Source organism: Erpetoichthys calabaricus, chromosome 4 (assembly GCF_900747795.2).
Source record: "Erpetoichthys calabaricus chromosome 4, fErpCal1.3, whole genome shotgun sequence".
Lineage (NCBI taxonomy): Eukaryota > Metazoa > Chordata > Cladistia > Polypteriformes > Polypteridae > Erpetoichthys > Erpetoichthys calabaricus.
The window spans coordinates 23,435,289-23,460,260 of NC_041397.2; the positions used below are offsets into that span (position 1 = coordinate 23,435,289).

Consider the following 24,972-nt stretch of genomic DNA (forward strand, 5'->3'; position numbering starts at 1 on the left):
AACCCGTTAATTGCTGTGCGTATATTTTCTTTAACTTTACTTTTTTTAACGTATGTTTTCTCTCGTCTTCAATAATTAACATGTTTTATGTACTTTAAGTTTATAACAAACACTTTAACTTCTAATAGCATTTAGTTCTCATATATGTAAATGCGGCATGATATCCATGTTTCTGTTCTGGGAATGAGCAGGTTATTAAAATTATTCACTTTTAACATTCAAGAGCAATATGCTGCATTTTTTTTGTTCTAAGACGTTAATTGCATCATGTTTTGAGCATACAGAATTTAATTAAAATTTAAATCATTTCCCTTTTTGTACATGAATGCCATCTTGGGCCTTATGCAATATCAGTATTTGGAAATTGGGTTAATGGTGCCATCTATTGGTTCGTTTAAAGAATAGCATGGCAAGTTTGAAGGAATTCAAATTTTGGTGGTTGTAATTACTCTGCCTGTGTCACCTATGTTTCGTTTTTGCCATTTAAATATTTAAAGGGGAAGGGGTTGGGCAAGTGAAGCAAGCAGTGGGCTTTGCCCCCTAGTATATGTATATATTTGTGGACCCAAGCATGTGGGGGCCATACAAACTACTGAGTATGATTTTGAGTTGCTGCAATGAAATTTCGGCAAAATGGACTAGCCCGCCGCATCATTTTTTCACTTTGATTTTCGGGGTGTCTTTGAATTCAGACCCCTGTTGATAATTTTCATTTCCATCAAACGATGTGGCATCCTTTTGTTCCTAACACATTACCCAGTCCATATCAGTAAAGACAGCCAGCAGGATTTTTTTCCCATTGAGATCTGATTTGTTTTCAAAGTGTTCCTTTCATTTTTTTGAGCAGTTTATATAAATGTTCCATATTATGTGGCACATGCATGTTCTTCTCAAATCTGTGTGTGTTTCTAGGGGTTATCCTCCCACATTCTCAGTAAGTGTGAACTGTTTTATTTTAAAACTGGTAGTGCCACCCATCTAAGAAGGGTGAAAATCTAAATACTCAACATAGGTATCAGCATTAACGTTTACAGTGCACCATTCAGTGCACATGTCTCTGTAATATGCCATTTGGTATGGGATTCATAAAAGCAGTGTTAAGGTTTGTGATGTGCCATCTGTTGGAATTACAAATGCAATGCATTTTATTGCTAAAATATGTGTGATGCACCATCTTTTGTAATGACAGAGACATATCAAACCACCAGACGTGCAGATGGACTCACAGACACTTATTCTTTTAGTAAGATGGAAATTAATCTAATTTTGGGATTTTTTTGGACAACTGCAGAAACTTAATAGCAGTAGTGATTTTTCATAATTTAGGCACATGCGGTCCACTAGTTGCAGATTTCACAAAGTTATAAAAACAGACTGAATCCACTATTGTACAACTACTGTAGTAACATGACTATGCATAAAATCATAAGAGGTATAAAAATGCCGGAACAAGTGAGTCTCCTAATGGCATCGCCACATACCTGGGACAATGCAAAAAAAGCTTTAAATGTTAGGACAGCTTTCAGGAGAAGACACCACTCAGCTCAGTCAAGCTTGTCAGTCCCATCCATCTAATTTCTCCAAGATAACATCCAGTTGCCTTTTGATAGTCCCTAAAGCCCTGCTCTCCACCACACCACTTGGTCTCATATTCCATTTGTGGTTCTTGCTGTGAAGAAAAAAATGTTTAAAGTTATGGGAAGTTTACCTTGAACATGGTCATCTCAGTGTCCTCATCTTCTAGTTCAAAACCCCATATTCAAAGTTGTTTGGAATTGCTAACTAAATGGAGAATTCATAAACAAAGAACGAGCAGATGACAAATAAAGCCCTGCTATCTCTCTGGGCCTGCCTTCATAGGTATTCTAACAGATGAAGCAGTGTGACACTCCCAAAACACTCCCTCCTTATCTCCTAATCTTAGCATCTCCTTCTCCCAGCAGTGAGCCCTCACCAAAACTCACTTTTTGACTCAATACATCCTCTGACATAAGATGACTTTAGGCCCACCAAAGCCTCACTCAGCCCCATCCCACATTCCTGGTTCATTTCTGAATAAGCCATACAGTCACAGGCCTGATCAGTGGAGACCCATCTTTGGTGAAGGGGACACTTGGTTAGAGCTAATGTTCTTGTCACCTTAGTAGTCTTTAAAATGCTGGATTCCTCAGGAAATGTCTGAGCTGCCAGCCTTAACTGGAATTCAGTGGCTGGCTTATTGCTAAAATTCAGTGCAACACGGCCTCAGCTCCTTCATTTAGGAGTCCCTGTGTGGCCAGCTTTGGCCAGGAGCTCTTGTGGAGTCTTGCCATTCCTCCTTTAAAAGCACTCATGGCATCTTCTGTTACATGTACCTTATGATATTCTCAGAGTTCTCTGGCTGACACTTTCACTCCTATGAACTGCTATACCTGTATGTTTCACATTTGGGCAGCATGGATGACAACGTTTGCTGAAGTTTACTCACTCTCTTATCCATCCAAACTGGCATTTTGCAAGCTTCTTTTTGTAATGTTTTCCTGTGAGACCTCAGAATTTTGCCTCAAAGTTGCAGGAAACCTCTTGCTAGCTAGGCACCCTTTCCCAATGGTTGGACTAAAGAGCAGTCCACAAGTTCATAAGTGTCATGAGAGATGAGCATGCCCAGGAATAATGACAAATAGGTTTGTATATCTGTTATGCTCATGATGAAAACTTGAATTTAATGCAATAGATTCACTATTAATCCATCCACCCATCCATCCATTATCCTGGGCAGGGTCACTGTGAAGCTGAATACTATTTCATCAAGCATCAGGAGCAATCCCTGGATAGGGCACCAGTCCATCGCAGGTGGAGCCACGATCAAAATGCCCAAAGGTTTTGTCTCACAGCGACTCTTGTGCTGGCAACACTGCATGCTAGAGATACTTTGCAGATGCATTTTTCACTTTTACATACAAACTGAGCAGGTCTGGTGGCAAATTAATTTTTGTTTCTTATGTTTTTCACCAGCACACATTGGCTATAGGGATGTGATAGTGGGACGATGCTGACGACCACGATTGCATCAGGAGTGACATGTCAATGGACATTTGACTGTTATTTTGAGTGTTACCATAATGTTCCATGTGGAAATTTATTTTAAATGCAATCCAATGTGTTAACATCTTTGAAATGATATATGTAGTGCATTTAATTTTGGCATGATTTTATCGTATCATAATTAAAAATACATCAACCAAATGACATTGCTTTTCACTACGGCACACAGTTTACCTGTCAGTTTAAAAACCAATACAAAAGCGTCTTCCAATTGAATTTGTGTCCATAGACCACACGGTATAACTCCAAGCAAAGCAAACGTATTGCATTTTGATTCAAGATGATACTTCAGTTGTGCCAAAAGTAAATATATCTTTTGTAAAAAGTAAATATATAAATATATATAAGTATATAAAAAGGAATATCCAGGGTTTAACCCTCTTAGAATTATGTTTATCACCAGTAAAACGATCCAAAAATGTTAATTTTTTTTCTACAAGAAAAATGTTATTATGTGTAACAGAAACATATAAATACCAAAACATCAACATAAATACAGCAATAAAGGTATATCTACTGCTACACTGATGCAGATTTAGTACTCGTCCATCATGTGATATCCTTGGACACAGTCAACAACAGATAGAAATTAAATTGTAAATGTAAAGAAGGAAACTTACCCTCTACTAGGACAAAATTGATAAACCTCTTTAAACTGGAATTTGCCATAGCAGGGCTTGGGGGACAACCCCAGTCCTGCTTGTCCGATGGTCACCATGCCTGCCAAGTACACTGGCACTTTATAGTTTACCTAAATGTTTTTGAAATTGGAGTATTAGCTGGTTAAGTGACTTTCTAATAACATGCCACTGAATGGTAACCTTATGGTTTAAGGTCAAATGTCCAGACAGTCCAGACTCAAATTACACTGCTTACATTTAAGGGTTCAGAGCCATCAGATCTGATAAACAGAAAGGATAGAATGCACTCAAAAGTTCTGAGTCAGAATGGTGATGTGTGTATTTTGAGTTGTATAGAAATGTATGGCAGCCACCTGTTAATTGAAAATTACATTGACATTGTAGTTCCAGTAAGAACAGTATGCTGCTATGCTAACAACAAGCCATGGATTACAAGTGACATCAAGGGCCTTTTGAACCAGAAGAAAAGGGCTTTTAAAGGCGGTGATCAGCATGAGCTCAAGCGCGTGCAGAAGGAACTCAGAGCTCAGGGCGGCGAAGGAGCAGTACAGGAGAAAGCTGGAGCAGAAGTTGCAGAATAGCAGCATGAAGGAAGTGTGGAATGGGATGAAGATCATCACTGGCTGCAGCTCGTAGCGGGGTGCTACCATCGAGAGAGACGTGAAGAGAGCAAACCAAATGAACAATTTCTTTAACAGGTTTGACCACCCTAACCCACTCTCACCTCAGAGTACTGCACCCTCCACCCATCCTTCTGCTGATACCAGCATAGTAGAGACATCCCCACCCACAATTACAGCAGTGCAGGTGAGCAAAGAGCTGAGGAGACTTCGTGCCAGCAAAGCAGCGGGTCCAGATGGAGTATCGCCACAACTGCTGAAGGTCTGTGCGCTGGAGCTGGGGAGTCCTCAACAGCGCATCTTCAATCTGAGCCTGGAACAGGGGAGAGTCCAGAGGCTTTGGAAAACATCTTGTATCACCCCAGTCCCAAAGGTATCACGTCTTAGTGAGCTGAACAACTTCTGGCCTGTCGCTCTGATGTCACATGTGATGAAGACCATGGAGCGGCTGCTGCATCACCACCTGAGGCCACAGGTACGCCACGCCCTCGACCCTCTGCAGTTCGCATACCAGGAGAAGGTGGGAGAGGAGGATGCCATCATCTACATGCTACACCGATCTCTCTCCCACTTGGACAGAGGCAGTGGTGCTGTAAGAATTGTGTTTCTAGAATTCTCTAGCGCCTTCAACACCATCAAACCTCTGCTCCTTAGGGACAAGCTGACAGAGATGGGAGTAGATTCATACCTGGTGGCATGGATGGTGGACTATCTTAAAGACAGACCTCAGTATGTGCGTCTCGGGAACTGCAGGTCTGACATTGTGGTCAGCAACACAGGAGCGCCGCAGGGGACTGTACTTTCTCCGGTCCTGTTCAGCCTATATACATCGGACTTCCAATACAACTCGGAGTCCTGCCACGTGCAAAAGTTCACTGACGACACTGCTATCGTGGGCTGCATCAGGAGTGGGCAGGAGGAGGAGTATAGGAACCTCATCAAGGACTTTGTTAAATGGTGCGACTCAAACCACCTACACGTGAACACCAGCAAAACCAAGGAGCTGGCGGTGGATTTTAGGAGGCCCAGACACATCATGGCCCCCGTGATCATCAGAGGTGACTGTGTGCAGAGGGTGCAGACCTATAAATGCCTGGGAGTGCAGCTGGATGATAAATTGGACTGGACTGTCAATACTGATTCTCTGTGCAAGAGAGGACAGAGCCGGCTATACTTCCTTAGAAGACTGGCATCCTTCAACATCTGCAATAAGATGCTGCAGATGTTCTATCAGACAGTTGTGGCGAGTGCCCTCTTCTACGCAGTGGTGTGCTGGGGAGGCAGCATAAAGAAGAAGGATGCCTCACGTCTGGACAAACTGGTGAGGAAGGCAGGCTCTATTGTAGGCACGGAGCTGGACAGTTTGACATCTGTGGCAGAGTGATGGGCGCTCAGCAGGCTCCTAGCAATTATGGAGAATCCACTGCATCCACTAAACAGTGTCATCTCTAGACAAAGGAGCAGCTTCAGTGACAGACTGCTGTCACTGTCCTGCTCCACTGACAGATTGAGGGGTGGGGGTGTAAACGTTAACATTATTCAAAGTTATTGTCTGTTTTTACCTACATTTTTATTACTCTTTAATTTAATATTGTTTTTTGTATCAGTATGCTGCTGCTGGAGTATGTGAATTTCCCCTTGGAATTAATAAAGTATCTATCTATCTATCTATCTATCTATCTATCTATCTATCTATCTATCTATCTATCTATCTATCTATCTATCTATCATAACATTCTTAATCATTCTGTATGTATGTAGCATTGTACAAAAGAATCAAATGAACTAAAACGAACCAAATGTTTAAAAAAAAAAACGATGGTTGAGTATTTTTTTATTAAAGGTACCAATAAAGTTGTCATTTAAATTAATTTTCCAAAAGTTCCCCACAATAAGCGGACCCTTTGTTCTACGCTGACTTTTTCAAGTCGAGAACTTAACTTGCTGCACAACCGGGGAGTGAGAGAGGGCGGTCGCTGAGTGTTATCTTGCTTGAACGCGGTGTGCGAAACTGCCGCTTGTGTTTAGTGTGGAGAGCATTCCGTGGGATACAGAAATGAAAGGATCCGCGATTTTAACAATGTCCAGTTTGCGGAGGTTATGGAGGTAGAGTGCAGTTTTGATTTTCTCTCATTTAAGTTTAAGATGACATTTCCCATCCGTGCAACGCATGAGACTGTTAAGACAGGTCAGTTTCTTTTTCCCCTCCAAGGTTGAATATTTTGCTTTTCTTCATCAGTTTGGAAAGACGTGTTTATTTTATAAAAGGTAATAGTTTTTTTGTTTAGTCTATTAACGGCTTGCTTACCTCTTGCGTTGTAAATCACTTTATTTTTTTTGTCGAGTGACAATCATGCTGCACTTGCCAAATGCGGTCAGCCTTGGCGAAGATATGTTTTTAAGTAATTAAAAAGGTAACATTCTTATACTTATTTCCAACTGGCAGCTCTCATATGGTGAACTGCTAAATTATTATCGTTATAATTAATGAACACAGTTTTTACGGGGTAAGACGCCCTCTGCATTGCTGATCGAATTAAACCACGATTTTTTTTTAATTGAATTCCATATGCAGTTCGACATACATGATAAGTTCAACTGTTTAGATTCTGCACAGGGTTTACCAGGTCATAAAGTTTCCGGCCCATGGACAGCTAAAGATCCGCATAGTGGCGCAAGAAAATATCCAGATACTGTACTCGATTTATACAATCTGACACACCGAGATGCGCCCCTCTAGGATTTGAGATTGAATTATTCGGCGCATACCACCGAAAAGCAGTTTGGAGTGGCGGGTCCCCAACCTTTTTGACAGCAAGGACCACTTTATTAGATGCAAATTTTTCCACGGAACGGGCAGTTTTATACACATTTTACATAACATTTCTATTATTATTAAGCAGTTCGCATACGTTTGCAACCCGAGATTTTTCTTCTTTTTTTGCATATAACAAAGACATATGCTTTGCATTTGCCATTCCAACAGACTGCATATCACAAACATTAACACTGTTATCGTTTTTTTCGTGTCTTCCGTTTCTATAGGAGGGTGACAATGAGTTAAATTCCAATGGATGTTTTTCAGATGTTGACAAGCAATAAGCAAAAGGTATCACTGAAAACCACAGAAAACAAAAACATCAAAAAAAAAAACAGTACGAGGAAAGTTCAAAGAAAGATTTTTTTTTTTTTACAATGTTTCTGTTTGGGGATCGTTGTGTAGCCTAAATGTGTACAACTGAGCTGCGGCCACAGATCTAACTGCTCTGTGGATGATTCATTCTAGCATTTCAAGGTCACCTCGTTGTAATGAAAGCATCTGCTGAATGTACTTCGTAGTAACGAGATTTCTATAGTCTCGTGTCATATGGGGAAACTGTCAGGACCGTAAAAATACTTTGTTGTAATACTCTCTCACCTCGGTCTCTCTCCTCTCTCTGGGCCTCTGCAAAGCCCCGCCCACCAAGCATTCTGAAAAGTCTGAGTGAGTCTCCATTGCCGGCAGTTCTCTCGCGGCCCGGCTGCCAGACGGCTGCGGACCGGTGGTTGGGGACCCCTGCCCTAGGAGATTTGAGAGCGATAGATTAGGTATGTAACATCTGTCGTGCAAAAAACTTTCTTCCATCTTTGCAGAATGCAGAGCATTTCTTTATTTGCACAGTTATGCACAATTGTCTCAGTCCATGTGGAGTGAGCAATCAATTAAACAATTTATTTGCTTTTATTCTGATTACCATTACCTCATCTAATACATCACGTCATCTGACACTTAATATGCAGAACTTTATTACCTCCTCCAATCCACTAATGCCACCAGGAATTTCTGACTCTTGACAATTCTGTCATTATTCTGCACACCGCTTCGTTAACACTAGAATTACCAGAGCCTACGAAAAAACTCGTAGATCCGTCCCAACTTAAATCACTTCTTAAAAATATTCGCACCTCTCTGCTCTCGTCCTTTGTCATGTAAATGTGCAGTTAAAGATAAGATACAAGCAGCTGGTTATTCCATCCCCCCACCGACTTAGAACGTGCACGAACTTCTCCCAGCTCATGTCTTGATTGATTATCTGGGAGTGAAGTGGAGTTTTAGAGTGGAAATAATAGATCGTTATTTGGAACACATGCATTTCATGTGTGTTGCATTTCTACAGTAATCTGTGTAAACACATTTTTAAAACAGAAATGTTTTTAATGTTCTAGTAGTAAATAACAAAATGTAGGCATAAACTATATAATGTATGAAGCCTGAAGTCCAAATATCAAAGAAACACTTTCACAAAAGGTACAGATAGAACAAGTGCGCTTTTATTCAAAAATATACAGTAATCCCTCGCTATATCGCGCTTCGCCTTTCACAGCTTCACTCCATCGCGGATTTTATATGTAAGCATATTTAAATATATATCGCGGATTTTTTGCTGGTTCGCGGATTTCTGCGGACAATGGGTCTTTTAATTTCTGGTACAGGCTTCCTCAGTTGGTTTGCCCAGTTGATTTCATACAAGGGACGCTATTGGCAGATGGCTGAGAAGCTACCCAACTTACTTTTCTCTCTCTTGCGCTGACTTTCTCTGATCCTGACGTAGGGGGATTGAGCAGGGGGGCTGTATGCAAACCTAGACGATACGGACGCTCGTCTAAAAATGCTGAAAGATTATCTTCACGTTGCTACCTTCTGTGTGCAGCTGCTTCGTGAAGCGACATGCTGCACGGTGCTTCGCATACTTAAAAGCTCAAAGGGCACGTATTGATTTGTGCTTCTTTGTTTCTCTCTCTCTCTCTCTCTCTCTCTCTCTCTCTCTCTCTCTCTCTCTCTCTCTCTCTCTCTCTCTCTCTCTCTCTCTCTCTCTCTCTCTCTCTCTCTCTCTCTCTCTCTCTCTCTCTCTCTCTCTCTCTCTCTCTGCTCCTGACGGAGGGGGTGTGAGCTGCCGCCTTCAACAGCTTTGTGCTGCGGTGCTTCGCATACTTAAAAGCCAAACAGCCCTATTGATTTGTTTGCTTTTCTCTCTATCTCTCTGACATCTGCTCCTGACGGGCACTCCTTTGAAGAGGAAGATATGTTTGCATTCTTTTAATTGTGAGACGGAACTGTCATCTCTGTCTTGTCATGGAGCACAGTTTAAACTTTTGAAAAAGAGACAAATGTTTGTTTGCAGTGTTTGAATAACGAAAGAGACAAATGTTTGTTTGCAGTGTTTGAATAACGTTCATGTCTCTCTACAACCTCCTGTGTTTCTGCGCAAATCTGTGACCCAAGCATGACAATATAAAAATAACCATATAAACATATGGTTTCTACTTCGCGGATTTTCTTATTTCGCGGGTGGCTCTGGAACGCAATCCCCGCGATGGAGGAGGGATTACTGTAACTGCAGAAAAAAAAGCCACCTTAGCATGCGACATTGACACACATTCACTATGACTGCTGCCATGGTGCAACAGTATCAGTTGCTGACTGGGAATCAAAAGGTCACGAGTTCGATCCTGCACGACTCCCTTTTGAGAAGTGAACTGCTCTTATTTTTACTATTTTAGAATAAAAAGATTCATTTGATTTCAGTCTGTAACAGCCGGTGTAATTTATGATATTTGTAAAGGTTAGCTTTGTTTTTGTTTTTTTTTTTTTATTCACTTTTCATTCTCTCAGTCACGTTCAGGATCCTTCCCTACCCCATCTGACACTGCTGTTTTCACATAAAGACGCGCTATAGCTCTGCAGTGTATCATGATACATACTACCGCCCCCCGGGATCTGACACACAAACGCTGGTGAATCTGCCTTCTTCGTATCTCACCGTCACTTGATTTTCTTTTTATTCAGTTTTATTGAGTGTTTCTGCTCACACTGAATTAGTATGCACCTTATGGTCTATAATGTCAAAAAAACCAAAAAAACAGAGACATAGGTATATACAGTGCATCTGGAAAGTATTCACAGCGCATCACTTTTTCCACATTTTGTTATGTTACAGCCTTATTCCAAAATGGATTAAATTCATTTTTTTCCTCAGAATTCTACACACAACACCCCATAATAACAACGTGAAAAAAGTTTACTTGAGGTTTTTGCAAATTTATTAAAAATAAAAAATTGAGAAAGCACATGTACATAAGTATTCACAGCCTTTGCCGTGAAGCTCGAAATTGAGCTCAGGTGCATCCTGCTTCCCCTGATCATCCTTGAGATGTTTCTGCAGCTTAATTGGAGTCCACCTGTGGTAAATTCAGTTGGTTGGACATAATTTGGAAAGGCACACACCTGTCTATATAAGGTCCCACAGTTGACAGTTCATGTCAGAGCACAAACCAAGCATGAAGTCAAAGGAATGGACTGTAGACCTCCGAGACAGGATTGTCTCGAGGCACATATCTGGGGAAGGTTACAGAAAAATTTCTGCTGCTTTGAAGGTCCCAATGAGCACAGTGGCCTCCATCATCCGTAAGTGGAAGAAGTTCGAAACCACCAGGACTCTTCCTAGAGCTGGCCGGCCATCTAAACTGAGCGATCAGGGGAGAAGGGCGTTAGTCAGGGAGGTGACGAAGAACCCAATGGTCACTCTGTCAGAGCTCCAGAGGTCTTCTGTGGAGAGAGGAGAAACTTCCAGAAGGACAACCATCTCTGCAGCAATCCACCAATCAGGCCTGTATGGTAGAGTGGCCAGACGGAAGCCACTCCTTAGTAAAAGGTGCATGGCAGCCCGCCTGGAGTTTGCCAAAAGCACCTGAAGGACTTCTCAGACCATGAGAAAGAAAATTCTCTGGTCTGATGAGACAAAGATTGAACTCTTTGGTGTGAATGCCAGGTGTCACATTTGGAGGAAACCTGGCACCATCCCTACAGTGAAGTATGGTGGTGGTAGCATCATGCTGTGGGGATGTTTTTCAGCGGCAGGGACTGGGAGACTAGTCAGGATAAAGGGAAAGATGACTGCAGCAATGTACAGAGACACCCTGGATGAAAACCTGCTCCAGAGCGCTCTTGACCTCAGACTGGGGCGACGGTTCATCTTTCAGCAGGACAACGACCCTAAGCACAACGCCAAGATATCAAAGGAGTGGCTTCAGGACAACTCTGTGAATGTCCTTGAGTGGCCCAGCCAGAGCCCAGACTTGAATCCGATTGAACATCTCTGGAGAGATCTTAAAATGGCTGTGCACCGACGCTTCCCATCCAACCCGATGGAGCTTGAGAGGTGCTGCAAAGAGGAATGGGTGAAATTGGCCAAGGATAGGTGTGCCAAGCTTTTGGCATCATATTCAAAAAGACTTGAGGCTGTAATTGCTGCCAAAGGTGCATCGACAAAGTATTGAGCAAAGGCTGTGAATACTTATGTACATGTGATTTCTCAGTTTTTTTATTTTTAATAAATTTGCAAAAACTTCAAGTAAACTTTTTTAATGTTGTCATTATGGGGTGTTGTGTGCAGAATTCTGAGGAAAAAAATGAATTTAATCCATTTTGGAATAAGGCTGTAACATAATGATGCGCTGTGCATACTTTCCGGATGCACTGTATGATATTTGGAAATATTCGTTTTATGACCTGTATAGTACATTTCGGAAAACTTTGTGGCATGGATGCAACATTATTCATATTATTCATATTCATTTGCATAATATCTTGCGGTTTGTAATCAGTGACCGCGTGTTTTTTTTTTTTTCCCGATCTTGTCAGTCCCCACATGTTGCTGTATGCTGTTTCTTTTGTACTCCAGGACATGCAGAGGAAAGCATAGTACAGAGCAGTAACTTCAGCGCTATATGCAATCGTCAGACACTCCCCATCTGACACTGCTGTTTTCACATAAAGACGCGCTATAGCTCTGTAGTGTACTTGTGACTGCATTCTCGTACCAATGCTTGCGAACTGAAGTGTCTGTGTGCACTTTTCGTGGCATTACACGTGTATTTTTTGAGCATGCCCAAACACAGGTACATATGTTGATGTAAAAGTATAACAAAACAAGTGCACTTTTATTCAAGACTATAACTGAAGAAAAAAGAAAGCAAGTTACAGTAGGCGGTTGATATGACAGCTTTCGTGGTGCAATGCTAAGAACTGCTGATTTCTGTTCCATGCTATATAAAATCATCACATTCACATGTTAACAATTCCCACACACCCTAGCCCTTCCTACATTTACGACATGTGTACTTGTTGCAGTGTACACACCTCTCTGTGCTATGGTTCCTATTACACTGAACAAGCACCTGTAATTTGCAGCTCTATTCATTATCTCAAAACACCACTCACATTCACAGTAATTCCCAGTTATGTCCACCACCCACACCCATACAGAACTGATTCCACATCAGAGAATTTCCAGTTCCAGCATAAATTCACACCCGATCTGACGCTGTTCATTTTCAAATAATATTGTATTTAGTGCGATGATGTTTCTTTCAGGTGTGTAATAGAAACCACAGCATAGAGAGAAGTGTGTACATTGTAACAGGTACACATGTTGTAAATGTAGGAAAGACAATCCTTGCATGTATGTGAACTGGTAACTGTTAACATTTGAATCAGATGATTGCATATAGCGATGTCTTATTCAGTGTGCTTATTCAGTGCGTGCAAGAACATGCAGGTGGCCAGTTGCTGTGTGCTACAACATGCTGGCGGTGATCAACGCACATTTTAAAAAAAGAAAGACAAATATATGTGATGTTTTGAAGAAATCATTTTATGACGCGAATAGTACCAATCAGAAAACATCGTCGAAGTAATGCAATATTATTTGAAAGCGAACAGCGTCAGATCGGGTGTGAATTTATACTGGCGTTGTTACTTAGAGTCAGATCAGAAGCTGAATAAGCTTCTGTTCTGACTCTTAAGTAAAAAGCAGGAATTAATCAACAGAAATAACCACAATCGACATTTTAAACTTAACAATTTACAGTGCATACCAATTTGTAAATTTTATATCCGTTTGAGGTTACAAAGAAAAAAAAAAACACTTTCTCCCCAGCGGGGAATTGAACTGGGGTCTCTAAGGCACGGCAGGGCTGCTGTGCTCTGAGTCAGCAAATCTTAGCGTTACGCCACGGAAGGTGTTGTATCATCCTTGAACACTTTGTGAAAGTGTTTATTTGATGTTTGGACTTCAGGCTTCACACATTCTATAGTTTATGCCCACATTTATAATATTTATTACTAACATATGAAAAAGTTTCTGTTTTAACAATGTGTTTACACAGATTGCTGTAGAAACGGAACACACATGAAATGCGTGTGTTCCAAATAACGATCTATTATTTCCACTCTAAAACTCCAGCAGTTTAGTCACTCCCAGATAATCAAACAAGGCATGAGCTGGGAAAACTTAGTGAACGTTCTGCGATGGTGGGGGATGGAATAGCCGTCTGCTTGCTGCTCGTCTTAATCGGCACATTTAGAAGACAAAAGAGAGATGAGAACAGTTTTTAGGTGGGCCGGATCTACGAGTTTTTTCGTAGACTTTGGTAATTCTATTGTTAAGAGGGGTGTTTTGCAGGTTGTCCTATTGATCTTGGCACCATTTCATAGGAGGGCTTTCCCATCAGTTTATTTCCACTTTCTGGAGGAGTGTTTGCTCATTTACCTCATTCTAACCTTGGAAAGTTAAGTTGGTGGCTTCTCTAAGATGAGGCAGAGATCTCTTGTGCTTTCAGTGTTAAGTTACGTTTATTTAACCCTTGAGTTAAATTCAATCCCTTTCCTTGTGTTTAATGATTCATTCAGTTAAGGATATATATAACATGTATGTATATGTGTGTGTGTGTGTGTGTTATCTATCTATCGATCGGCTGCCACAGTGAATCATCTTGTTCAGTATCTTCCTGTTCTCTACATCTTGCTCTGTGACACCTATTACCTGCATGTATTCTTTCAACCCATCCGTAAACCTTCTCTTAGGCCTTCCTCTTGCCTGGCAGCTCCATTCTTAGTATCCTTCACTCTAATCTAGATCTAATTATGCAATTTTCATTACGCTATAACTTATTAAGTTTATTACATAGAGAATGCACAGGACCTGCCCTGCACATAGAGATTTCACTTAAAATTCTTTTTATTGCCGATAGATGGCAGCACTTGCCCTGCATTCCAAAATGGCAGGTAGACGGTTGTCAGTCGAACAGTTGCATAATTAGATCTGGACCACCCTGTACTCAGCATCTCTCCTCTGCTCATGTCCAAACCAACGCAATCCCATCTCTCTGACTGTCTCCCATCCGTCCAACTTGAGCTGACCCTCTAATGTCCTCATTTCTAATCCTGTCTATCCTCATCACACCCAATACAAATCTTAACATCTTTAACCCTGCTACCTCCAGCTCTGTCTCCTGCTTTCTGGTCAGTGCCACCGTCTCCAACCCATATAACATAGCTGGTCTCACTACCGTCCTATAGACCTTCCCTTTCACTATTGCTGGTACTCGTCTGTCACAAATTACTCCTGACACTCTTCTCCACCCATTCCACCCTGCCTGCACTCTCTTTGTCACCTCTCTTCCACAATCTCCATTACTCTGTACTGTTGATCACAAGTATTTAAACTCATCCACCTTCGCCAACTCTACTCCCTGCATCCTCATACTTGTAATAAATTGTAAAAGAATATTATATATTAACTAAAAATTCCATACATGAAAGAACAAGGAGTCCATCCACTTCACAGATGTGAAAGTGATAGAAAGGGTACATACCGTTGCAGTACAGGGTAGAGGGGTCCCCGATGAGTGAACAGTACACTAATAGAGTAAAGGAGGGTGTTTGAAAAATAGCCCAAAATACCCCTTTGGTTGTTTTTTTTTTTTTTTTGTTTTAATATAAAAAAGCCCAAAAAAACGCAACCCGCAAAAGCTTGTTTTTCAATAAAAGCTCAGTTGGGCTGAAAAACTACAAACCTGGTAACACTGAAATTGAAATGACTTGCTCAGTGTACACGATGCGATTGGAACTGAATTGTAAAGATCCAGTACTTCAGCAGCTGCACTACATTGCCTATATGAATAAGCGCAGCCTGCTAACCACTTGCCTCTGAGCCACAGAATGTGAGTTTTCAGCTCACTACTAACAGTTCACTATAGTGCAACTCTTCAAATTGAGATGCTTTGTGACATGAGTCCACAGCAATTTTCAAATAAAGGTATTGGGTCAATCGGCTGCTTTCTCTGGACTTCTTCTGGCAGTTGCTTTATAACAACAAGCTTCTGCAGTGCTATATCAAATTCTAAAAATTCCTCCTCTGTGAACTTGGATTCTGGAGTCTCTTCCCTGCCTGCAGTTGATGGGGCAGATGAAGAAGTTTCCTAGATAGATCACAATGTGATCGGAATTGAATTATAACGATCCAGTGCCTTAGCCACTGCACCACAAGGCTTATATGAATGAGTGCATCCTGCAACAGACTGGTGCATCATCCAGTGTTGGTTCTTGAGTTCTGCCTAGTGCAACAAGAATAGACACTGGATCCCTGTAACTCTGTACAGAATGTATAAAGTGCTCACCAAACAGGTGATTCTATCCATTTTCTGATCATAGTTAATGCAGTTCAAGGTCATTGGGAAGCTTAGTACAGTAATCCCTCCTCCATCGCGGGGGTTGCGTTCCAGAGCCACCCGTGAAATAGGAAAATCCGCGAAGTAGAAACCATATGTTTATATGGTTATTTTTAGAATGTCATGCTTGGGTCACAGATTTGCGCAGAAACACAGAAGGTTGTAGAGAGACAGGAACGTTATTCAAACACTGCAAACAAACATTTGTCTCTTTTTCAAAAGTTTAAACTGTGCTCCATGACAAGACAGAGATGACAGTTCTGTCTCACAATTAAAAGAATGCAAACATATCTTCCTTTTCAAAGGAGTGCAAAGCAAGCAGTCAAAAAAAAAATCAATAGGGCTTTTTGGCTTTTAAGTATGCGAAGCACCGCCGGTACAAAGCTGTTGAAGGCGGCAGCTCACACCCCCTCTGTCAGGAGCAGGAAGAGAGATAGAGAGAGACAGATAAAAAAAATCAATACGTGCCCTTTGAGCTTTTAAGTATGCGAAGCTCCGTGCAGCATGTCCTTCAGGAAGCAGCTGCACACAGCCCCCCTGCTCACACCCCCCTACGTCAGCGCGAGAGAGAGAGAGAGAGAGAGAGAGAGAGAAAGTAAGCTGGATAGCTTCTCAGCCATCTGCCAATAGCGTCCCTTGTATGAAATCAACTGGGCAAACCAACTGAGGAAGCATGTACCAGAAATTAAAAGACCTATTGTCCGCAGAAACCCGCGAAGCAGCGAAAAATCCGCGATATATATTTAAATATGCTTACATATAAAATCCGCGATGGAGTGAAGCCGCGAAAGGCGAAGCGCGATATAGCGAGGGATCACTGTATATCTCACCGACATTGGGGCAAGACTAGAACTAGGGCCCACATTTATTAAGCATCTCAGAATTATTGCTAGGAATTTGTACCAAAATTCTGACTAGGGTAAGAATTTGCCCTACCTCGAAGAACTGCTTATGAAGTGTCCTGCTCCCACTCCCAATGAAGATTAGGGATTCACCTTTGACAATAAATGGCATCATGATTTTATGGCACCCCTTGCCATAAGTTGACACTTACAACCCCAATTCCAATGAAGTTGAGACGTTGTGTAAAACGTAAATAAAAACAGAATACAATGATTTGCAAATCCTTTTCAACCTATATTCAATTGAATACACTACAAAGACAAGATATTGAATGTTCAAACTGATAAACTTTATTGTTGTTTTGCAAATCTTCACTCACACGTTAATGTTCCACGGGTTCATGGAATGCAGAGCTCAGCATACCTCTGTAACATTTTGCTGGCAATCTCCTATCCAGCCCTGCTTATCTTCAGGATAATGTGCTGGCTACTATGGTACAGTCTGCACCCATGACCACCTGTGTGTTGATACTGTGATATTACTTGTGATTCACATTACGTGTGCTCCATCCACACTTGGGCAGTGATCTTTTTGAGTGTTTCGATATGCATGAATGAATGTTACTTTAACATTACTTCATGTGGAGTGGTGGGGGAACGAATCTGCGTATTACCTCACACATTGTAAGGCTTTCAAAGTCTGGTGCAAAATTCGAGAAATGGTTGTATGTGACATACCCAAATCATTGCTATTACAAAACTGCATTTTACACATAACATTACAAACACTTTCATTTTGGCTTCTCTTCATTGATTCAGTGATCATGTGACATACACAATTTGTTATGAATATTGTTCCATCTCTGTCAAACTGATATCTTTTTACAAGTTCATTGTTGTCCAGTGTTTTGAAATCTTTCTGCCTTTTCTGGGGTGTGCACATTGATCTCTACGTGAACACCATGTTCTGGTAGCCCCTAGCGAGTTAGGAAGCTCTCCTGAATCCTGGTGAAGTTAGGAGTGGGTTCCTAAATTAGGAAAACTAATAAAATGCTTTTAGGCCTCCTCCTAAGAGTGGGACCAAGTTTTGCGTTATTCTGAGATTTTTAGGCCAGTTAGAAATAATGTCATACTCTGAGATGCTTGATAAATATGGGCAGAGAGGTCTGCATGGATTCTTAGTCCATAGGAGATGTCACACTGAGTAATTTAGCTGCCAGGAGCAGAGCCTAGTTTCCCAGAGCTCTGAAGCTGCTAATTTCTTCCAGAGAATTGGAAGACATAATCATAATAGAGCAATTTTCCATTCCCAGAATTCTTAAAAGGTCATTTAGTATGCTCTAAATCAGGGGTCGCCAACTATAGTTCTGGAGGACCACCGTGGCTGCAGGTTTTCATTCTAACCCTTTTTTTTTTTTTTTTTTTTTTAATATATATAATGAGTGCTCCGCAGCCATGGTGGTCCTCCAGGACCGGAGTTGGCGACCCATGCTCTAAACAAAATACACAATGCAAGTGCCTTTGTGCAGGTGAAAAAACACAGGGTTGGTTTTAAGTTGTCAGCTATATTTCTCATTGTCCTGTCATTTATGCCAGGAAAGTAAGAAGCTACATATCTGTTTTGTCCTCTGAAGTTTCCTCTGTAGATTATTTTACTTGTTTATTCAGCACTTAAAAGTAAATATAATGAAAATTTTTCACAAATAAGTCTGTTTATCTTGCTCAGCAAAGGTTTTAATGACCAAAAACAGTAAAACTAACTGAAATTTTGAAGATTTTGAGATTACATTCTGGTATAGTCCATAATTAAAATGAATACAAAGCTTAAAAATGTATTCATGACACATTTTGGCATTTTCAGAATGCACTCACACCATTGAAAAAGTACAACCTTGAACCCCAGTGAAGCCGCTATTTTTGCATGTACATTATTACTGGGTGCACTTGTTGTAAATCAATCTGACATGGAGTCAAATTCAAGACTATGTGCGCTTGGCAGCTTGAGAATAATTGTGCTCACCACCTGTGAAAGTTGTGTGCCTATATAATATGTGAAAATGCCAACTTTAAGAATTTCTGTACTTAAATCCAAATAGAAAGAGAGAATTATTACGGTGATTTCATATACTATATATATATATATATATATATATATATATATATATATATAATCTCCTAAGAAAGAAACAAGAATTTAAGGTCTAATAGATACTTGCATGGTGGGTGGACCAGAAGCTAGAAATTATGGCTAATGAGAAAGGCTTGGGATTTTTGTGGACCCATTGTTATCATCAATTGAAGGGTACATTCAAGTGATGAATATGATTGATAGAGTTTACTTGGCATGTTTAGTAGAATACAAGTCTATGCAGGTTATTTTTAAGATGTTAAATGCAATTGAAGGGTAATCTCTGGATTATTACTATTAATTCAGGTCTTCATCATCATCATACTGAAAGGTGTCAAAAGGGTGTTTGAACAGATTTCTTTCAGTTAAATAGTAAATCACATACATACAAAGACTCTTGTTTTTTACATTTCACATACTTGGCTAACTCCTTTATCGAAGTAAAGTTTGAACACTCTCGATACAATTAGTTACATTTCTTTCGTTTTTTTTTTTTTTTGAATTGGAGTACAGGCAGGTAAAGTAACTTGCTAATGGTCACACAACAGAGTCGGGCTTTGAACTCGCAACTTCAGTGTTTGACGTTCAAACCACATTACATTTCAACACTGTTTGAATTGGAACCTTAGTAGAAATTGTTCTTTTTTATATACAGGAAGAATCATGGGAGTCATTTAGTAGAAGTAGATACATTTACTTCCTTATTTTTATTTGGCTGATGCCTTTATCCAAGGTGACTTGCAACATTTATGATAAAATTGATTACATTTGTTTTGAATTTCCAATTGGATCACACACAAGTCAAAAGACTTTTTCATGATCACACAGTGTCAGTAGTGGGATTTTAAACCACAACCTCAGGGTTTGTAGTCCAAAGCCTTAACCCCTACACCACACTGCCTACCTAAAAAAATACCTTAACAGCCTTTAAAAATATCTGGATGAAATGCTATAACAACTTGGGTGTTAACTAAGCAAACCTTCCTGTTGGACAGAATGGTCATGTCTCATTCATCAAACCACTTATGTAGGCTAAAATTGCTAACAGCTGTGTATATCACCAGAAGGACACAAAAGTGCCAGTAAGGGGGACCAGAAAGAAGCTAAAAGGGTAATGATAGAGTTACAGGGTATTACTGTATGGAAGAAATAAAGAAGTAGAGTTAAATTGTGCAGTCTTAAACAGACTAAGATTAAAACTTGGCAGAACTGTTTAACATTATAAAACAGGTAGGGTGGGTGTCAGTTGTTGCTTTTAGAACTAGTTCATTAACAATTTAGAACAAAGCTATAAACTGACTTAAGAGTTGATTTCATATAAAGGTTAGAAAGTGCCATTCATATGACGAAAAAAAGCTGTCTGAATTTCCTGTTTTATTAAAACAGTTATGCACTGGTAGTATATTACTAGAAACCATTGCCAGCTGAAACATTAACTTTATTTCTTTTTTTGCATTTATGTTTTAGAGCTTCTGTGCACTGTAATCGTACTTTCAGTGCAAGCACAGCTATAATGCAGTCCAAGGAACATACTCCATCCAAAGATAATGAGGAGAATGGCCACCCCGAAGATAAGCCACAGGTCGAGTCAGGAAAAGAAAAGTTGCTGGACCTTCTGGGATCAATGAAAGTGGAAGTGACATCTAAAAGAAAGCTGCAATCTCTTAAAGGGCAAGTAAGCAAAGACCAAAAAAGAATCTCAGTTGAAAGCTTAGAGAGTGCAACCAGTATGTTTCAGGAAGCCTCCTCAGAAAATAAGGATCCCAAGTAAGTTAACTATTGTACTTGAAACAGGTAAAAATGTACTTTTCAATTAACAGTGTTTAGACATACTATAAATCATTTTCAATTTAATATCTTTTATCTTCATTTCAACTTATAAGAAGGTACCAACTCCATTTAATGCAGTAGTTCCCCTGTATGTACATGAAAGTACTTTCTGTTACCAAAGCATGTTTATCCTGTCTACATAAAATTTCTGGCACCTGCTATGCTGTATGTGTGTAGTCAAAAATTGTAAATATCTTGTACACATGGTAAAGACTTTGTTACAGCATATCATGAAAGTATTTTAATTGGTAAAATTTTCAGTTGACCAATGAATTCCATACGTAAGGACGCTAAAGAAGTGAAGGAAAAGTGTATTCAAGATGAAATACAGGAACCACTTCTTCACATAGAGCACTGTAGGAACTTGCAGCACACCACTGAGCCGCATTCACTTAGGTGATCAGCTAACCAGACAGGCTTGATGAAGTGAATGACCTCCTCTTGTTTGTCAAACAACTTCATTCAATATAAAAACTTATCAATAGGTCTGGAAAATCCTACAAAGCAAGATGTAAACAGTTAAATTTTGCTCTGTATGTACCTTTCATAAGTAATTACTTGTTTTGTGGAACCATCATTTATTTAAGTATATGTAAAACATGTACATTAGAAATAAGGCCAACAAATCAAAAAGGGATATGCGATTTTTAAATTATATTTTGCATAAACCGGTGAATTTAGCAATCCTTGTTGTATGTTTTTTTTTTTTAATTTTATTTTAATCAAATTGTAATTTTATTTTTCCCCCACTGTTCTTACAAATGATTCTAAAAATTACTCTGTGTAGTTCGCACGTTCGTAATGTTTAATTATATTCAAGATGTTTTTTCTAGGGTCACATCATGGTAGAGTGGTTAAAATCATGGATTTTGCGTCTCAGGTTTGATCCCTGTGCCAAGTTGTTGTTTGAATGTACTTTGTTAGTGTCTTCTCACTGTACTTGTGAAGTGTCACTCTGGGTTAACTGTCTTTTTGGTTTTGAGTTCTGGTTTTGTCCTTCAATACATGGGAATCAAAATGAGGAAGGATTCATTAGACATGGTAATTTTTTCCAGACCTCCAGGATTTGTGTTTCTTAACCCACTACAGCTTTACCACCCTATTATACTGTACTCTCCTACCTCACTAGCAAGAAGGTGCAACAAGATGTCTTTCTGATATGCCTCTTTTGCCACCAGTATTGGACTTGCACTTAATTGACTGATTTTCGTTCATTTGTTACTCCACAAAATTTGTATCTACCTTTTGGCAAAGGTACATTTTTGATAAAACGGTGACACACTTGCATATTAAATAACAGCATTTGGTTAAAACAGTAATAAGCCAGTGCTGAAGAGATTGGCCCATCCACCTCTCCATCTTTTTGTTCTGAGTGATGTAGATCTAGATCAGAATAGATGGGAGTTAGGGGCTATCACTGAGTAGGAACAAGTTGGTGATGGGACAGTAGTGCATCACCAAGTATATTGAACACTGGTACATGTAGATCAGAGGAGTTTAGAAATGGCAGTAGACCTGCATGTGTTTCTTTGGACTTTGGGATAGAAACTTAAATATCCAGAAGACGGTAAAATAAATAGGTGGAAACCTGTTGGCAGGGGTGGACAAATTGTAAATGCATATGGTATTCTGCTGGGCTTCCACCTTTGCAAACCTGCTACTCCAGGTAGCCCAGCTTTATATATGGAGTGGAGGGTTACCTGCATCTTCTTACAGCAACATTTACTTGTAAAGACTTGTTGTACACAACTGCATCGCACTCTTCTACCACAACATAAATGCAATCGGCATCTTGATAGAGAACATTTTCGCAAATAGATGATTTTTAAAGTATTATGCCATGCTAATGTGTGATGGGTTTTTTTTTCCCCAATATGCACAACTTTTTTTTATCAAAAATGAACTGAAATACAGCTCATATTCCCAAATTTTATTTTCACACCTAATTTAGATCCCACCAATTAGTTTCTCTGTCAAAAATTATCATCCATTTGACTTTCTGGGTTATTCTGAGGTATAATCTGTCCATTAGTTGACCACCACCAGTAATCTGTGTATATGGTTGCATTTAAAAATTGTCACTCTTGGACCATTAAGAGGGTGCTCATGTTCTTTAAAGGTTAGGCTTGAAAATTAGGCTTGATAACAGCATGCTCACCCTCTGCAGTTTTTGGGATACTAGTAGGGAGCATTTTCACAACCTCCAGTATACCTGTTAGGTGCCCAAAATACATATCAGCTAATGGTGAATATTTATATGTATTTGTTTATTATTTTAAGATTCCTGTCAAACTCATCCTTTGGCTGCATAAGGCAAGATCTGTTTGTAATGAAGAATAGCCTTCTGATGTCCAAAAGTTAATGTCCATTTCCTAAGGCTGAACACTTGAAAAACTGATAGTAGCATTGTTGGAACATTCAAGCCATCACATATGATCAACAAACTGTTAGGTCATTTTCTTAGCTGAAGTAAGCCCTGTCAGTTACCTGCTGCATTAGTATATATTTTTCCAACCCTTCATGAAATAACTCCACATATCATCGGTATTTGTTAGACACTGAAGACTGACTAGTAAACAGTTTGTTACTGTGCCTTCTGACCTTTTCAATCCTAAAGTGACTTTTTTCTGAAAACAATGGATTGCTTTTATATGTGTTTTTGGATGCTCTCTGCATACAGCACGGTACATTCGTAGACTTGGTTGTGATGATGTCCCCTGACTGCAGTCATCCCTACTTTGTGGAATATTTTCCATAGTTGATCTGCTAAAAAAGTCAGTCAGTCAGTCATTTTCAAACCCACTATATCCTAACACAGGGTCACGGGGGTCCGCTGCAGTCAATCCCAGCCAACACAGGGCGCAAGGCATGAACAAACCCCAGGCAGGGTGCCAGCCCATCGCAGGGTGCTAAAAAAGTTCTACCAGTATTTGAAAAATATATTTTTTTTTTTTATTTGTGTCATAATGCTGCTTGTAATTAGATTCCTATTATAGCTGGTATTGAAGCAGCAGTGAAACAATTTGCCTTGTCCTCTCTTCTCGTTCCTTTTTTTTCTTTTTTTTTAATCCATACCAAAGTATGCTTTAATTATTACTTATATTGTGGTAAACGATGAGAGGATGCGATTAACCTTTGCCATTCTTGCCCTCACTGCTCCATTTGCTTTACAGCTAATGCTATTTCTTCTGTTGCTTGCAATATAGACTTGCTGCACAATTTCACCATATTGCTAACTGGTGTCTCTGTGTGCGTGGAGACCCATTAATCAAAAGCGAGACTGAGTATAATATTCTCATAACTGGGTGACCAACATGATAAAGAGTTGCACTTCAGATATTTTTGCTTGTCGTCTTTGCGCTTTAATGACCTGTTGTGACATATTCAGCCCTTCCTTCATCATTCTGGAACCCTTCTAACCAGCCTCACCTTGAAATTCACCATTTTGGGGTACTTGGCATTGTGCCTGCATCACTGCATAGTTAGAAAAAAATTTCAAGCACTGCATGCAACAAAAACCCAGCACGTGTCACCACATCTGAAGTAATTTTTGTTGTGCTGCCCTCGCAACTAGCATGGCTGGGTCAAATATAAACCAGGCTTTAAAAGGTGGTTACAACAGTCTGGCTATAAACAGCTGTCTTTAAAAGTGACACCAAAGTTAAATCTGTATATGAAGAATTGGATCTTTTTTTTATTAAATTGTTTTTGATTAGGAAAATATTACATGGACCAAAGATCCACCAGGCTTTGCAAGTTTGTAGTTTGGTTGTTCGGTATTCCTGATTGTCTGGACTACTGATTTGTCTGTCACAGAAGCAGACTCCACACAAGTCACTGCAGCTGTAAAATAACATCTAAAACTTGGTCAATTCTATTTAAGGTCTTGGAGGTTGGATGTCCTGATATCAGAGGGCACAAGTTCATCATTGGTTTAACTTCACAGAATTCTAGATGGTAGTCATGAATACCTGCTGTGTTTTTATGTAATATAATGATAACCTGGTGGTGGTAGTTTTCCTCATTACTACCTGTTAATTTACATGGTGTCAATTAATTAATCTTAACTGTAGATTTCCTGGATGTTAAAACAGATCCTTAAGGATGTTTTTACTCTCTCTGTGCCGTCAACCAAGCAAGCTAAAAAAAATAACTCAATTTCAAACTTTAGGAAACTAATGTGTTCAAACCATAAATATAATAATAATTAATAAAACAAGCTGAACTGGTGTGTTACATTGACCAGGTCAGTGTATTTTCCTAAGGTAGAAAATTAT

At 39.8% G+C, this 24,972-nt stretch overlaps 1 protein-coding gene across 1 annotated transcript in view; it reads left to right on the forward strand.

The window, feature by feature from the left end:
- The first annotated feature begins 6,289 nt into the window (after positions 1 to 6,289).
- Positions 6,290 to 24,972, forward strand: part of mrps31 (mitochondrial ribosomal protein S31) — a 47,065-nt gene continuing 28,382 nt past the window's right edge. Inside the window, exons 1-2 of the mRNA XM_028799259.2 lie at positions 6,290 to 6,451; positions 20,333 to 20,632. Of these exons, the coding sequence (XP_028655092.1) occupies positions 6,402 to 6,451; positions 20,333 to 20,632 (350 nt within the window). The 5' untranslated portion in view covers positions 6,290 to 6,401. The remainder of the gene's footprint in view (positions 6,452 to 20,332; positions 20,633 to 24,972) is intronic.